Genomic DNA, 16,643 nt, shown 5'->3' on the forward strand with positions numbered 1-16,643 from the left:
TGCTCAGTCGTGTCCCGCTCTTTTCAAACCCATGGACTGTAGCCCACCAGGCTCCTCTGTCCGTGGGATTTTTCCAGGCAATAATACTGGAGTGGGTTTCCATTCCCTTCGCCAAGGAATCTTCCCGACCCAGGAATTGAACCCAGGTCTCCTGCACTGAGGCAGATTCTTTACTGTGTGAGCTACCAGGGAAGCCCTAATTGATCACTCAGTGCTGCCAAGTTCTATTTTCTAAAGATCTCCCAAGTTCATCCCCCTTTGTTCTTTCCTTCATTTATGTGTCTGGAGATTGTAATAACTTCCTGCCTGCTTTTTGTAGCTTTGAGCTCAGCTTCTTCCATCCCATTTTCCGTTTTGTTGCAAAGTGATCTTTCTACAGTCCAAATTGATCCTGTCCTTCACTTAAATTCCTTCAGGGTTTTTATAAACTACTCTTTGTCAGACTGTGGTGCTGACCTCCGTGAGAAGCACGGGAGTACTGGTTAATAATGAACATGATGATGCAGAAAATGGCCTCTGCGCGGCTACCCAATCGAATCTTGGAGGCAGAGTTTTGGCTGAAGAAGAAAAGCATAGCTTTATCACTTTGCCAGGCAAAGGGGGACACAGCGGGATCATGCCTTCAAAACCTGTGTGTCTCAACTCTGGGGGACTTGGTGAGGAGTTTTATAGGAATGGTTTACAGGCAGGGTTGTTAATAAGGATCAGCTGTGCAAGGCCTGCGCCCCTTTAATCTGGCCTCAGGTGGGTTTCTGATGTGCTTCTGTGATTCTTGAGTTTATCACACTATGACCTTCTCTGGGATGAAGAATGCTTCATCAAGTAATTAACATGTTACATCAGTTGGGGGTTTTAGTTCCTGGGTAGAGCGCCAAGAATCCTTCCGTTTATCACTTGAGGCAGAACCAGGACTCTGCCCCCGAAGGCTGCACTATTTTTTTTTTTAATTTCTTTTAATTTCTCCTCCCTTGTCTCTGTATCCCCCTCCCTTCCCTGATTAGCAACTGTTTGAACCTGCCCTCTGGAACTCGGGGAAGGTCAAGAATTGGGGACATAGGATTTTGTGCTGAGGAGCTTCACAGGCTGTTGGTCTGTTTCACTGACAGCCCAACCAGAATAATTCAGAATCTCGGGGTCATGCTCAAGAATCTGCATTTTCAACAAGTTCTTTGAATTTTAACAAGATTTACACTAGCGTTTGAGAGGCTTTGTTCTCACCTTCCATACTGACCCTGTTCGCTATCTACATCTGACGACACCCTTGTGTTTCTCTGAACATACCTTGCTGTCATTGAGGCCTTTGTGTGCAGAAGTCTCCTTAGCTGCTGCTTTGGTGTTTCTCCTCCTTGTTCAAGACCCAGGGTACATGTCATGCCTTCTGCGAAGACTTCCCCAATCATGGGCCACCCTGTCACCTCCAGTCCACATTAGGTCATTCTCATGGCTTCTCACAGAGCCATGACTTAGCCCTCAACAGCCTTCCCTCTGTGTTACAACCATAAGTTAAGTAATTGTTTTGTACTTGTGGCTTTCACAGTTGCCAGCGCTTGAGAATAGAGACTTGTGCTTCTCTGCCTAGCAGCCAACCCAGAACCTAGCACGTTGAATGAATGAGCGCTTTAGGGCCAGATGGAGAGGCATCTAATTATCACATGTGCTTTCGGGTTCCTTTGTGTGCCATCCTGCACTGCGGCCCTGACTCACAGGAAGGTGGGCTCCCTGGCACCAGTTTCACACGTGACTGGTGATAAGGATGTGTCTGGTCTTGTGAGAAATTTTAACCAGTGGTGGCGGTAAAGAAAAAAGTAGTGACACCTGTTAAAGACTGGTAAGCAGATGTCACTCCAGGGTGGGGAGAGGCATCTGGGTGGATGCAGAAACCACTGCAGGCATAGTCTTGTACTGAGGGGAAGAGCTTGGACTCAACCCTGACTCCAGTGAGGACAAATGGGCGTTCATAGCCAAGGAGCAGGGTGGCATCAGTGGATGGAAGATTGCTAAAGAAATGTCAGGGGTAAAGGGGACTCTTACTAGGTGACCCAGTAGAATTCTTGCTGAAGGCAGACCAGGGTGATAAGATATCCAGGGTGGTCAGATTCCAATGGTGGGGATGGGAAATTTTCACTAAACTACCTTAGTAGGATTCTTGCTCAAACTGGATTCTACAAGGGCCGAGAGGGAAGCCCAGGGTAAGTCCTAGTTCAGCAGAGCTCAGAGCCTGATTCAAGTTTCTGGTCACGAAGAGAGTCCCTGTGGTTAAATGGAGTAATAAAAGAACTAGCATGTGCTAAGTCACTTGAATCATGTCCAACTTTTTGTGACCCCGTGAACTGTAGCCCACCAGTCTTCTGCCCATGGGATTCTCCAGGCAGGAATACTGGAGTGGGTTGCCATTCCCTCCTCCGAGGATCTTCCTCACCCAGGGATCGAACCCACATGTTTTACATCTCCTGCATTGGTAGGCAGGTATTTTACCACTAGTCCTGCCAAAGAACTAGAATCAGCAAAAGCAGCTGTTCCCAAGCTGCCCCCACCCCCATCAGCATTGGTCTATTTATCTCATGCACACATAGTTAAAAACGTTCTGTCTAGAAAATAATTTAGAAAATTTAAAAAATACATTGCAATTTAAAACATAAATATCACCCATTATCTCACAAGAGGGAATTACTACAAAGTCTCGTGTGTTTATTTCTGTTTTTTTAATTTATATTTGTGTTTGAACATAATTGGTAAATGCCAATTACATAAGACTTTAATCCTGCCAGTTTTACTTAAAATTATATTTTTTAGTTTTTTCCACATCAACAAAAATTCTTAGTGAAAAAACATTTAGTGTAGGTGGGGGAAAAGTATTCCTTGACTCTCATAGAGTCCCTGCCGGGGTCTGGAAATTAAATTGACAAAGACAGATTAACAGGAGCAAAGCATGCAAGTTACATAATGTAAGTTTTACATGACATGAGAGCCTTCATGAGGCAATGAGGACCCAGGGATTTGAGTAGCCCGTGGTGGAGCGTGATAGGGTAAAGAGTATGAGGTAATTGTAGCAGGTGAAAACCTTAGAGAGGCCTGCGTGTTAGGGAGTGTCTGTCGACAAAGCAAGCGCCTCTCATTGGAGGGTTTTATGATCTGTTTAAGAAACGATGAGGTGGGGAGGTGGTCAGGGTGACCGTCCTGCTTCTGCTATTTTCCAAACCGTTTCTGAGTAAGATATCCACCCTCACAACGTGCCATGTTTGGGGTAGCGTGTCTTGAGCCCCATCTCATTCCACAGTTATTTATCAAATGGCTGTTAGGCCCCAGATCTTATTTTGGACATGGGGATTCTGCAGTGGGTCAGAGCAGTCAAAGTCCTTACTCGTGGAGTTTACATTCCAGTGGGATAGTAAACTAATGCATAAGAACCATCACGTGATAAGTGCAGCGAAGAAAAACAGAAGTATACATGGTCACGTTTTTTTGCACTTTTTTGTTTTTATTTTTTTTTTTTAATTGGAGGTGAGTTACTTTACAGTACTGTGGCAGTTTCTGCCATACATTGACATGACTTTGGTTTTGAGTGTGCATGCTCAGTGGCTCAGTCATGTCCGACTCTTTCCGACTCCATGCATTACAGCCCACCAGGCTCCTCTGGAATTTTCCAGGCAAATTGGAAGTGGCTTGCCCTAAAGTTATGCTAATTTACCTTCCTTATAGGAGTGTGTGAATGTCTGTCTCATTTTGTCATCGGGTGAATACGATCATTTTAGAATTTCGTTCATTTCATCAGTGAATGGTGATAGTTCTTTGTGATTTGCATGTCTTTGCTTACCTTGGAAGTTGAGCATTTTTACGGTTATGTACGTTTCCCCTTCATTGAGTTTTCTCCGAATGTTCTTTTATTGAGGGCCTGGTTGTTTTCTCCTATTTTGAATAACCCTTTTACATCACTAATTTGATTACTAATTTGATGATAAGCACTTTATGTGTAATGGATAAGCAGATACTTTTAAACAGGTAGAGTGACTGTAAAAAGAAAGCAGAGACGGGACTGCTAGAATTCATGTCCTCTTCCTTCTAAGAAAAAGTGATGAAAGAAGAAAAACTATAGCTTGGGTGTAAAGAAGCGAAGAAAGAAAGGAAATGTAGGTGGGCAGGTAAGGAGATGAAGTGTCTAGGAAGGAAAAGGAGGAAGGAAGGAAGACGTGAAGAGGATGAAAGCGTCGGGCCCACTTGATTCCCTGGATAATTGTATTTTTCTTTTCTGCCTCTACTAATCTAGCAAATCCCTAAGAGAAGATGACTGTGTTCTTTAAAACACTTCGAAATCATTGGAAGAAAACGACGGCTGGAATCTGCCTGCTGACATGGGGAGGCCACTGGGTCTATGGGAAACACTGGTAAGCGTCTGACAGCCCCTCACCCCGCCCCGCCTTCATCTGCAACACAGAACAGCCCACAGCGGCCTGTGGGTAAAGTCTTGTTGGTGTAAAAGGAAGGCAGATATTAAAACCTCAGAGACGATGGCTTCTTGTAACCAGTCCTGAGAGGTGGAAACTGTGTAGAGCTATTGACACTTACACTTCAGTGGACACGGAATACCGCCGCAAGATCAGGACAGGGAGAAACTGAGGGCCGCCTCAGGAGAGAGGCCGGTGACCTTCCAAGGAACGGCGGAGGGTTGGAGCTCACACATCTCCTTGGGGTTAGTCCTTTTCTCACTCTAGTCTCTTGATCTGTGAAGGTGGCCGTTGCCGGACGCTGAGTCCTTTCCCTCCAATGTCTGACTCGGACTTTGCTCGTCTTAACTCGTTAGCCTGCTGCTGCTGCTAAGTCACTTCAGTCGCCGACTCTGTGTGACCCCATAGATGGCAGCCCACCAGGCTCCCCCGTCCCTGGGATTCTCCAGGCAAGAACACTGGAGTGGGTTGCCATTTCCTTCTACAATGTGTGAAAGTGAAAAGTGGAAGTGAAGTCGCTTAGTCGTGTCCGACTCTTAGTGACCCCATGGACTGCAGCCCACCAGGCTCCTCCGTCCATGGGATTTTCCCAGCAAGAGGACTGGAGTGGGGTGCTATTGCCTTCTCTACTCGTTAGCCTAGGTTCATTTAAATGAAAATAAGACTTTCCAACCTTTTGTTTTAGTAAGGGATTCCAGGGACTCCTGGGTTTTATTACCCTTCAGGTCTGCAGAGAGAAAAAAATGCCAAGCTTTTCTTCTGGTTTAACATGCTAATAAGATTTAAATAAACAATTTTTTTAAAAAAATAAAAATCATACAGATTATTAAGAGACCCAGCCACACCATAGTCTTTGGGGGATTCAGGGCTATGTCTTAAATATATATAGCAACCTTCTCTAAAATCTAGGTGTCCTAATTGATTGCTTTGTTAAATGGACCACACTGAGCAGGCTTCACAATGGAAGTCTCCACATTGGAAAGCAGACTCACGTTGGTCCTTTTGTGAACATCCTCAGTTCGCCCGTCAGAGATCATTTATGATAAACGTGGTCTCTACTTTCTGCAGGTGTGGAGAAGATGAACCATTCTTACCTCCTCTTAAGTATTCTCAAGGCTGAGCTTGTGACCTCCATTCAGTTCAGTTCAGTTCAGTCGCTCAGTCGTGTCCAACTCTCCGCGACCCCATGAATCACAGCACGCCAGGCCTCCCTGTCCATCACCAACTCCCGGAGTTCACTCAAACTCATGTCCACAGAGTCGGTGATGGCATCCAGCCATCTCATTCTACGTCGTCCCCTTCTCCTCCCGCCCCCAACCTTTCCCAGCATCAGAGTCTTTTCCAGTGAGTCAACTCGTCGCATGAGGTGGCCAAAGTATTGCAGTTTCAGCTTTAGCATCAGTCCCTCCAATGAACACCCAGGATTTATCTCCTTTAGAATGGACTGGTTGGATCTCCTTGCAGTATAAGGGACTCTCAAGAGTCTTCTCCAACACCACAGTTCAAAAGCATCGATTCTTCGGCGATCAGCTTTCTTCACAGTCCAACTCTCACATCCATACATGACCACGGGAAAAACCATTGCCTTGACTAGACGAACAGACCCAAGAATCTTAAAATTTTCATATATAAAATGAAAGGCAGAGGAAAGGTTTTAACATAATTTAACTATTATGTGTCTGGAGCACATAATAGTTTGGCTTTTCCTCCATTTTCAAGCTACATTTGAGCCCTCGAGGGAAGGCTCCTCACAGCTCCAGCCAAGGTAGGAACTAGGATTTCCTTTGGAGGAGCACTCAGTCCAAGCCCCAGCTGGCTCAATGCAAGAGAGCCTCCCCCTCGCTGAGGGTTATGGCTCTTGCTACTGCAGGGTGAAGGTCTGAGGAAATAACCATGTCCTCCGTTCAGGATGTCTTTAAGGTACCATAGTTACTTCTCATAGTGTAGCCTTGAGACTTTTAAAAAGGCTCCATTAAGTCTCTAGCAGTGAGTCAGAGGTCTCATTCTCAGTTGGATCTGAAACAGCTTGAACTGGAAGTGTAGCAGGAGCCTGAAGGCTTCATTTTGCTCTGTCTCTACCCTTGACCTTCAGGGTCGCTGCTTAGAATGCAGACCTCCATTGTCCTGCATAGCGTGCTTTTCTTAACGTCTCTGCTGCATGCTTTGGTGCCACTTAGCACCCCCGCCTCTTTGAAAATATTGTGATAAAAGTGACTAGCAGAAGATTTACCACTGTGACCATTTTTAAGTGTACGCTCAGTAGCATGCAGTGTATTCATTTTGTCATAACACTGATCTCTAGGACTCTTCCATCTTGCAAAACTGAAACTCTGTGCCCTTGAACACTGTCTATTTCCTCCGTCTAGCCCCTTGCAACCACCATTCCACTTCCTGTTTCTGTAAGTTTGAGTGCTTTAGATGCTTCATGTGAGTGGAATCATGCAGGATTTGTCTTTTGTGACTGGCTTATTTCACCCAGCACGGTGTCCTTAAGGTTCATTGATGTAGCATATGGCAGGATTCCTGTCTTTTTTAAGGCTGGATTGTATGTTTAGGCCACATTTCTTATCCATTTATCTGTTAATGGACATTTGGGTTGCTCCCACCTCTTGGCTGTTGTGCATAACGCTAGTACATTGGACTTGGGCATGCAGATATGGCTGCGACATCTTGTTTTCAGTTCTTTTGGATATATATCCAGAAGTGGGGTTGCTGGATTAATGGTATATCTATTTTTAATTTTTTGAGGACGGTCCATACTGTTTTCTATAGTGGCTGTACCATTTCACAGTCCCAGCTGCACAAGGGTCCAACTTCTCCACGTCTTTATCAACGCCTATTATTTTCTGTTTTCATGCCCCCACTCCTCCATTACTGGCCATCCTAATGGGTGTGATATGGCCTTTTGTGGTTTCGATTTGCATTTCTCTAATGATCAGTGATGTTGAACATTTTTTCATGGTTGCTGTCCATTTGTTTATCTGTTTATTTGTTCACGGTTAGTGTATGGAAACATGACTGGTTTTTGTATTGTGTAATTTTGCCGAATTTGTTTATTCTGAATCTATGTATGTGTGTCATCTCCAGTGTTTTCTACATATAAGATTATGTCATCTGCAAACATAATTTTACTTCTTCCTCTCCAGTTTGGATGCCTTTTATTTCTTTTTCTTGCCTAATTGCTTTGGCTAAGAGTCCCAGTATTACATGCAGTAGAAGTGGCAAGAACAGGCATCGTTGCCACTGATCCATCCTGATCTTTAAGGAAAAGTTTTTGATCTTCACTGTTGAATATGATGTCAGCTTTGGGCTTTTAATACATGTTCTTTATTGTATTGAGGTAGTTTCCTTCTATTGTCTTTTTTTAAAAAAAATCTACATATCCCCCAACTTTTCACATAACAGTTCTAACCGAATTTGTTATACTAATCAAGTTTTTTTCCTTGAGAAAATCTTCCCCTGAACTCTCTTGAGTAGAAGCTACTCTTCCCTTCAAATGTGTTGGCATTCTCCTAGCTTCTCAGTACCTATTCCAAACCATTACTCTTTCATCATCTTATAAAAAAAAAAAATCTCTTTTCCTTTGAGGTTCATAATACCTGACTATATCATAAAACCATAAAAACCATAACCCTCCCAGATTTCTGGAGTCTGATCTGTTGCGTTAGACTCAGGCTTCAATGCCTGGCTTATCAATATCCTTTCCTCTTCAAGTCTTGCCTTTCTGAGCACCCTGAGTGTTTATGTGGATGACCCATCTGAGAGCACCTCGTCTTTCCTTTCCCTAACTTCAGCTATTCCTGTCGCATTAAGCCTTTGCCTCTTCCAACTCCATCCATTCTCATTGGTTGAAGGCTGAACCTTATTGTCACTTGTCCCTGTTCCTCTCTTGAAATATGGAACTTCAGCGTCTGAATCTTTCGTGTCAGCCTTCTGTTATTCCAGTTTTCTTCCTTCACTCCCCCTTTTCAGTGTTATCAACCTCTTGTCCCTTGGGCTCTCCATTTTCTTCCCAATCTATCACTCATCCCTGCCTTCTTCACTTTCTTCTGTCCTTGGTTCCTCTGTCCAACGTATTATACAACTTCCCAACACCGTTTTTCACCTGTCCTCCCTGGCTTTTTCACAGTCTCATTTTCTCTTCTTCTAAGTTAAACGTTTGGAACAGATCCCCTCTGCTTCCCTACTTCCTGCCCATGCTGCATCCTGTCTGGCCTTCATTAGAATCAGTCTTGCCAGTTTTATTCCTCATCCTCTTTGACTGTGCAGCTTTAGACACAGTGGATTCTTCCTGAAACTTTTTTTTCCCTTGACTTCTGACTGCCAAGAGTCCTGTTTTCCTCCTACTCCTCTAGCTGTTTATTCTCACTTTTCACTTTTCCCTTCTACTCAGACATTAGAGAAGTATTAACAGTTCTCTAGAGTCCTAAGGGCTTCCCTGGTGGCTCAGATGGTAAAGAATCTTGCCTGGAATGCAAGAGATCCGGGTTTAATCCCTGGGTCGGCAAGATGCCCTGGAGAAGGGAATGGCAACCCACTCAGCATTCTTGCCTGGAGAATTCCATGGACAGAGGAACCTGGCGGGCCACAGTCCATGGGGTTGCAAAGAGTTGACCACGACTGAGTGACTTTCACAGACACACACACACGAGACTCTGCCCCAGGTCCTCTGCTCACTTTGTAGCTTTTCCTTATACAGTCACGTCCACTTGCAGTGGCGCCACTGTCAGCTGTACGTAGAAAAACCCTGGGTTCATATTTCTGTAAAGACCTCCTCTTCTGAGCTCCAGACCTCTACATGTATTCAGCTGCTTACAACTTGTCTCCTTGGATAATTCCCAGGCACCTCCAAACTCAACAGACTAAAAATAAAATCAAAAGCTTTCCTGGCAAGCCTGTTCCTTCTCAGTGATTGGTACCACTCACCATCCATGTAGTTTCCCAAACTAAAAATTTGAACATCATTCTCCATTCATCCTTCCGCCTTATTTCCCACATTCAGGTTATGGCATTCTAAGTGATTTTGCTTCTTTTATATCAACTTTGTTCAGTTTCTGTCACTGTCACCACCTTTCTCTTTACTACCATCGTCTCTGGACTGCTGCTGCTGCTAAGTCACTTCAGTCGTGTCCGACTCTGTGCGTCCCCATAGACGGAAGCCCACCAGGCTCCCCCGTCCCTGGGATTCTCCAGGCAAGAACACTGGAGTGGGTTGCCATTTCCTTCTCCAATGTGTGAAAGTGGAAAGTGAAAGTGAAGTCGCTCAGTCGTGTCCAACCCTTAGCGACCCCACGGACTGCAGCCTACCAGGCTCCTCCATCCATGGGATTTTCTAGGCAATAGTACTGGAGTGGCTTGCCATTGCCTTCTCCGGTCTCTGGCCTAGATTCTTACTAAATGCCTTTATTCTTGACTGCTTCTAATCTGTTTTGCACTGCCAGTACCATACTGTCTTAACTACTGTAGCTTTGTAATGTATTTTGAAATTAAGTGTTAGACCTTTAACTTTCCTCTTCTTTTTCAGATTTCCCTTAGCTATTCAGTGCCCCTTGAGATTCCATATGCAATTTAGGAAGTTACTGACGAACTCAAACTTTTTCGCCAGCACAATTCAGGTCTTCCAGAATGCCATGTCCTGTTTTTTTTTAGGGTCCCTTGGAGAGCCTCCAGGAGTGTTCCCTCCTAGAACACTCTTCCCTTTTGTTGCCCAGCCAACTACTATTTCCCCAGGTCTCAAATGTTACTTCTTCCCTGTTCGCTCTAGACTAGGCAGGCTTCCCATATTCTCTCCATAGTGCTATGAACTCCTGTGTAATTGTTGTTGTTCAGTCCCTCAGCTGTGTCTCTCTGCAACCCCATGGACTGCAGCATGCTAGGATTCCCTGTCCTTCCCTGTCTCCCAGAGTTGGCTCAGATTCACGTCCATTGAGTTGGTGATACTATCTAACCATCTCATCCTCCGCTGCTCTCCTTCTTTTGCCTTTGATCTTTCCCAACATCAGGGTCTTTTCCAATGAGTCAGCTCTTTTCATCAGGTGGCCAAAGTATTGGAGTTTCAGCTTCAACATCAGTCCTTCCAATGAATATTCAGGACTGAATTCCTTTAGGATGGACTGGTTGGATCGCCTTGCAGTCCAAGGGACTCTCAAGAGTCTTCTCCAGCACCACAGTTCAAAAGCATCAATTCTTCTGTGCTCAGCCTTCCTTATGGTCCAACTCTGTGTAATATTCATTACTACTGTAATTTTTTGTTCTGTTTGTTTCTTCTGTCATAAGACTGCAGGCTGGGGCCCTGTTTGTCTTTCTCAATGTCATCCCCAAGGCCAGCACATAGAAAGTACTTGACATGTATTTTATTTATCGAGGCAGGAACAAGCAAAAGAAAGAAGGTCTCAGTTCTCAGAGAGCAAAATCTCAACCATTTTGATTGGCTACTTCTGAATTCACAAACCCAGGCTTTTGAATATCCTCCTGAAGAAAATGATACACTAAAGCCATAGTCAGGTTACTCTTCCATCGTCACAAATTTATTTTGAAATGGTCATGAATTTCCTCAGTTTCCTGCTTCACCTTCTTTATCCTTGTTCTTAGACAACCTTAACTCCTACTTCAAAGAGAAAGAACACCAGCAGTTACCTCTGTATGCACATTTCTGTTCTTTTTGTCTTGTTGTATAAAGCTGTATCCTGCCCAGGGCCAGCCCCTCCAACCCTCATATAGATCCAGTTCTTCCTCCTTTGTTGGTTATCCTTTTCCTTGTACCCTTTTTAAAAAATTAATTTGTATTGGAGTATAGTTGCTTTACAATGTTGTGTTAGTTTCTGCTGTACAGCAAAGTGAGTCAGCTATAGGTATGCATAGATCTCCTGCTTTGTAGATTTCCTTCCTGTTTAGGTCACCTCAGAGCACTGAGTCAAGTTTGCTTTGCTATGCAGTAGACTCCCATTAGTTATTTATTTTATACATGGTATCAGTAGTCCTCACTTGTATCTTGAATCCCATCCGTCCTACTTCTCTCCCCCTATTTGTCAAACTGTTCAGAGCGAGATGTGTCACTTCAGCCATGTGTTCCCATTTGTTTACCGCCTGCGTTCTCCCATTTACACCGCTCTTGACAGCTTGCTTCACACTTGCCTGCCTTTCCCTCTTTTTAGAATAAGCTTAGTAAAACTTGGTTTTCTATCCCATCATTTGATTGACCCTGTTCTTGACGAAGTAATTAATAGTTGTTAAATAAAGTAGATACTTTTCAGTTTGCATCTGCCGCATTGGATTCTCCTCAGTTACCTTTAGGACATCTTTTTTTTTTTTTTTCTCCTATTGTTTGATATGCCGTGTGGCATGCTGGATATTAGTTCTTTCAGTTCCCCAACCAGAGATCGAACCTGTGCCCCCTTGCAGTTGAATCACAGAGCTCTAATCACTGGAGTGCCAGGGAGTTCCCACGTATAGGTGTCTTTTTGCTCTGCTTGTCCCTTAGATGCCGGTGTCCCTAGGTCCTGTCCTCATCCCATAGACTTCTTAGGTGACCGTAACCACAGTAGGGTTTTCAGGTGGATACTTAGATTTTGGATTCATAGTATTTTCTAGGCCATGTCTTACTTCCCTTGACATCCTATGTCAGGCGTGTCCCTGGAGTTGTACCAGGCAGTCGACAAGCAGAATGTTCTTTCTGAAAGAGAACTCTGATCATGTCACTGTTCTGCTGACAACCTGTAAATAGCTCTCCATTGCCTGGAACAAAAAGACCCAACCCCTTAGCATGACATAAAAGAGCCTTCATGATCCAGCCCTGTCCTCCTGTCCAGCCTTTTTCTGATTCCTTTTCATCCTCCCTCCATAGCACTTACGCTCAACCTCTGTGTTCCGGAAGTCTCTAGAAAAAGACCTCCCTGTTGTGTGTCTCACTTTCCCTTTGCTTATATTTTCCCCTCTGCCTGGAACACTTCTGCTCTTCTTCACTTGGCCAACAGCTCAAAAAATGTGTCACCAAAGTGTGTAAAGCAATGGTGGCATTACTGAATAAGAATAAAAGAAAACAACGTGTGTTAAGTAATTACCCCACGCCTGCTGGTCTGCCGGTGCGGGGCTCGTTGTTCCCATGTACGTACATGGTCTCATGTAATCCTCAAACCAGACCTGTGGGAGAGAGAACGTTACTTCCAAATATAAATGAAGACGTTGAGGCTCAGAGAAATTAATAATTTGTCTAAAATGGTCTCTTGGCCTACTGGTGAAATTGAGATTTGAACCCAGGTTAATCATGTTCTATAATAAATCCCATGTGCTTTCTTTGCTGCTGACCACTTTGAATAGCGATGCTCACTTCAGTATATAAATTCTGCTGCACCGATTAAATGACATTACCTTTTAAATGCCTTTTTTATGCAGCTTTCCTAGAACTGTTCTATTATGTTCCTGTTTCATTTCTCGTTGCTCAGATGGAATCAAGCTCCTTTATTAAATAGACAGAATGCATTTATTAGCATTTAGTAGAGATGAGGTGCAAACTGGACACGCCCAGGGAACGCGGCCCTCATTTCAGAACCTTCTGGACTCTCTTGGTCGTTCCTTCATGCTCTCCGTGGGCCTCTGTTCATACTTTGGTCTGACTCCCCTTCTCCCTTTTACTCACTGCTCCTACCCTTTCTCTTGGCCTTTCACTTTTTCTCCGTGTCCCCCCACCTTTGTAAACGTTTTATTTATTTATTATGGCCGCTCAGGGTCTTTGTTGCTTTCTGTAGCTGCTGCGAGCAGGGGCTGCTTTTCATTGTGGTGTGCGGGCCTCTTGTTATGGTGGCTTCTCTTGTCGCAGAGCACGGGCTTGAGGCACACAGGTTCAGTCAGTGCCCTGCAGCATGTGGGATCTTCCTGGACCAAGGATTGAACCCATGTCCCCTCCCTTAGCAGGCAGATTCTTAATCGCTGCGTCAGGGAAGTCAGTCCCGTCCCCCGGTCCCCACCACCGCCCGCCCCTTTTAAGCTTCCTTACCTGTTTGTAATTTATAGATGAGTACATTTATTTTTCTTCCATTCTGTGAAAATCTTCAAACGTACAGCAAACTTGAAAGCATTTTACAGTAAACATCTGCCTACCTACTTCTGGGACTCTAGACTTCACTGTATTTGCCTTGTCACTTCCCTATCCATCTGTCCGTCCTCTCGATCTTTCTTTCTGATGCATTTCCAAGTAATTTGTCAACATCGATGTACTTCTACCTGAATACCCAACCATGTGGATCAGTTTAGCATTTGCTTATACTGTTTTTTTTCCTTTACAATGAAATTAACATGCAATGAAATACATGGATTTAAGCCTGCTTTCGCGGAGTTTTGTCAGATGCAGATGTGTGTGTCACCCAGACTCCTGGTGAGACAGAGTGCTGTCATCTGTCTGGGTGTTCTCCTTGTGCTCCTCACCATCACTCCCTGTCCCCCAAACCCTGAGGCAGTCGCTAGTCTAATTTCTTTTCCCCACCATAGACTAAATCATCTTTTTTTACTTCTAGAACTTTGTATGAGAGAAATCATATAATATAAACCTTATTCTTTTTTTGTTAAGCTTCTTCCTCTTAGCGTAATGGCTTTGAGATTCATCCATACTGTTCATTTCTTTTTTTTTGCTGAGTAGCATTCTAGAAGATAAGCATAAAATAATTATTACTTACAGAATTTTAAGTCTTTTGTTCTTAGCGACCATAATATTTTGCATTCCTCATTTTAAAAAGCAAGCAAATTGTTGTATGTGTTTGACTTTCTTTCCTTTGGAAGGAAACTGGTGTCTCCTGATACAGGATTCACATGTCAGTAAGAAAAGTTGACTGTGTTTCATTGTTGACTTTATGATTAAATAATGACCGTGGTTTGATAGGTGGGCTTCCCTGGTGGCTCAGTTGGTGAAGAATCCACCTGCAATGTGGGAGACCTGGGTTCAATCCCTGGGTTGGGAAGATCCCCTGGAGAAGGTAAAGGCTATCGACTCCAGTATTCTGGCCTAGAGAATTCCATGGACTGTTAATAGTCCATGGGGTCACAGAGTCTGACATGACTGAGCGACTTTCACTTTCATTTTTAACGAAAAGTTTGTGTGTGTGTGTGTGTATGACATTTTTGGAGAAAAGGACATATGCTATTTTTATCCATCTGATTTTGGACTGCTGTCTTTTTCTTTGGGCACAGGTATTATTTATTTGCAGGTGTTATTTCATGTTGCTGTATTTATAGTTTTTTCTTCTCCTGTGGGAATTTCTCTCCTTTTTTTTTCTCCCTTCCCCTCAGTTTCAAGGGAAAAAAAAACAACAAACCTATGATATTCTCCTCTGCATACTTTCCCCACAGCAGGTTGCAATAGTTGACAGGAGCAGCAGGGGCTGCTTTCAGGACTCTGGAAAGAGCAATTGAAGAGGAGTAAATGACCCTCTTTGCTGAAAGTAAAGAGAATTTAAGTATTGCTCATTCCTCTTCAGCTTCTCTCCCCAAGCCTTCTGGGTTCCCTGGGGGAGATTGTGTTCCAGGTTGTTCAGTTCATCATGTCAGCAGGTACCTGCAGTGGTCTTTCTCTCATCTGGAGCCCTTTCAGTGGCAAGGAGCCTGCTAACAGACAGTAGCATAAGAAAGGAGGCACTTCTAACAGTCTGACCTTGGGCTCTCTGAGCCTCAGGTTCATCTGTAAAGTGGGGATAATAACAGTACCTTATTGGATCATTGAAGGCTTGAGGTAACTGCAAAGCTCTTAGCATAGTGCTTGATTGATATCAGGGTTCAATACATGCTAGTAACTGAATTAATTTGAGGTAATAGGTACTCACTCACTTTGGGAGTTAAAACGAATTACTGCTGGTAACTGGGCAGTGAGTGATTCAAGAGCCAGCCAGTGGGGAAAGAAGACGAGGATTGGCCAGATGGTGTAATGAGATCTCAGCCTTTTATTTATTTCACCTTTCAGGTGTAACAAGACAGCTCGGAAAAGTGTAATTTCAAGAGTGACAGAACATAACCACAAAAGAGGCCGGGCATAAGTAGTTAAAAAGCCACGAGCCGTGTCTGAACCCTTGTCCACCTGGTTTGAGCTCAGATCCTTTCATCTTTGGGGACCGTGTGCTTGCTCATCCTGCCTCTGGTCTCTCTCTCCTCGAGATTCTGGCCGGTGAGGCTTGCCACAGCTTATTGACTTGTCCTCGTGGCTCGGCAGGTGACAGAAGCTCTGTTCTTGCTTAGTTCTGGCTCCTGGTTCTCAACTTTGGCTCTGTGCTTCTGGCACCAGTTCAGCCACCCACCTTGGCCTGTGACCCGGGACTTCCTCCTGTTTATTTCTGGAGCATATAGCCAGTCAGCCAGACTTCCCGGTATCTTCTCGGAGAATTTTCAATCCCACGAACACTATGGATCCCTCCAAGTGAAACTTGCAAAGCAGACCCGATACTGTAGCACTGGTCCTGGGCCATGTGTCCCGAAGTTTTTATTAATACTGGAATTTTTTCCATCTGAACATAGGAACATTAATCTTGATTACGATACATTAATCTTGATTACTATAAGCATTGATAAGAGCCCACCTTTCAATTCTGTGGTCAAAACAATTGCTTAGAAGTAAAACTGAATGGTTATGAGTTGGCCCAAGGGGTGTGCTCAGTGTCGTTCAGCTTTATTGAGAACATAGTAGTATTAATCATGAGGATCACTAATACTTCATCAGAGCTTGTCACGTGTCAGACACTGTTCTAAGCACTTCACATTTATTAGCTCATTTTATCTTCCTAACAACTTTATGAGATAGTTGTTAATCTCAGGCTAGTGTGAGATTAATAGCCCTAGAGAGATGAAGAAGCTGAAGGACAGCAAGATGAAGTAATTTGTCCAGGGTCACACAGCGAGTAAAGGCTTCCCTGCTGGCTCAGATGGTGAGGGAATCCTCCTGCAGTGCAGGAGGCCTGGGTTCGATCCCTGGGTTGGGAAGATCCCCTGGAGGAGGGCATGGCAACCCACTCCAGTATTCTTGCCTGGAGAATGCCCATGGACAGAAGAGCCTGGCAGGCTCCAGTCCTTAGGGTTGCAAAGAGTCAGACATGACTGAGCGACTGAGCACAACTAGTAAGTGTCAGGACCCTTATTCAAAACCAGGTCCTCCTCGTCACCTCTCACAGTGGCCCCCGTGTCTTAGGTGACAAAGTGCAAACAGATTGTCCCAGGCCCAAGCCCCAC

General features: G+C 44.2%; 1 protein-coding gene across 1 annotated transcript in view; it reads left to right on the plus strand.

The window, feature by feature from the left end:
- The first annotated feature begins 305 nt into the window (after positions 1–305).
- The window catches only part of AGK (acylglycerol kinase), a 95,716-nt gene continuing 79,378 nt past the window's right edge, over positions 306–16,643 (plus strand). Inside the window, exons 1-2 of the mRNA XM_055421392.2 lie at positions 306–4,139; positions 4,265–4,382. Of these exons, the coding sequence (XP_055277367.2) occupies positions 4,282–4,382 (101 nt within the window). The 5' untranslated portion in view covers positions 306–4,139; positions 4,265–4,281. The remainder of the gene's footprint in view (positions 4,140–4,264; positions 4,383–16,643) is intronic.

The sequence above is a fragment of the Moschus berezovskii genome, chromosome 3, assembly GCF_049115385.1.
Source record: "Moschus berezovskii isolate FMDL1 chromosome 3, NW_MosBer_1.0, whole genome shotgun sequence".
NCBI lineage: Eukaryota > Metazoa > Chordata > Mammalia > Artiodactyla > Moschidae > Moschus > Moschus berezovskii.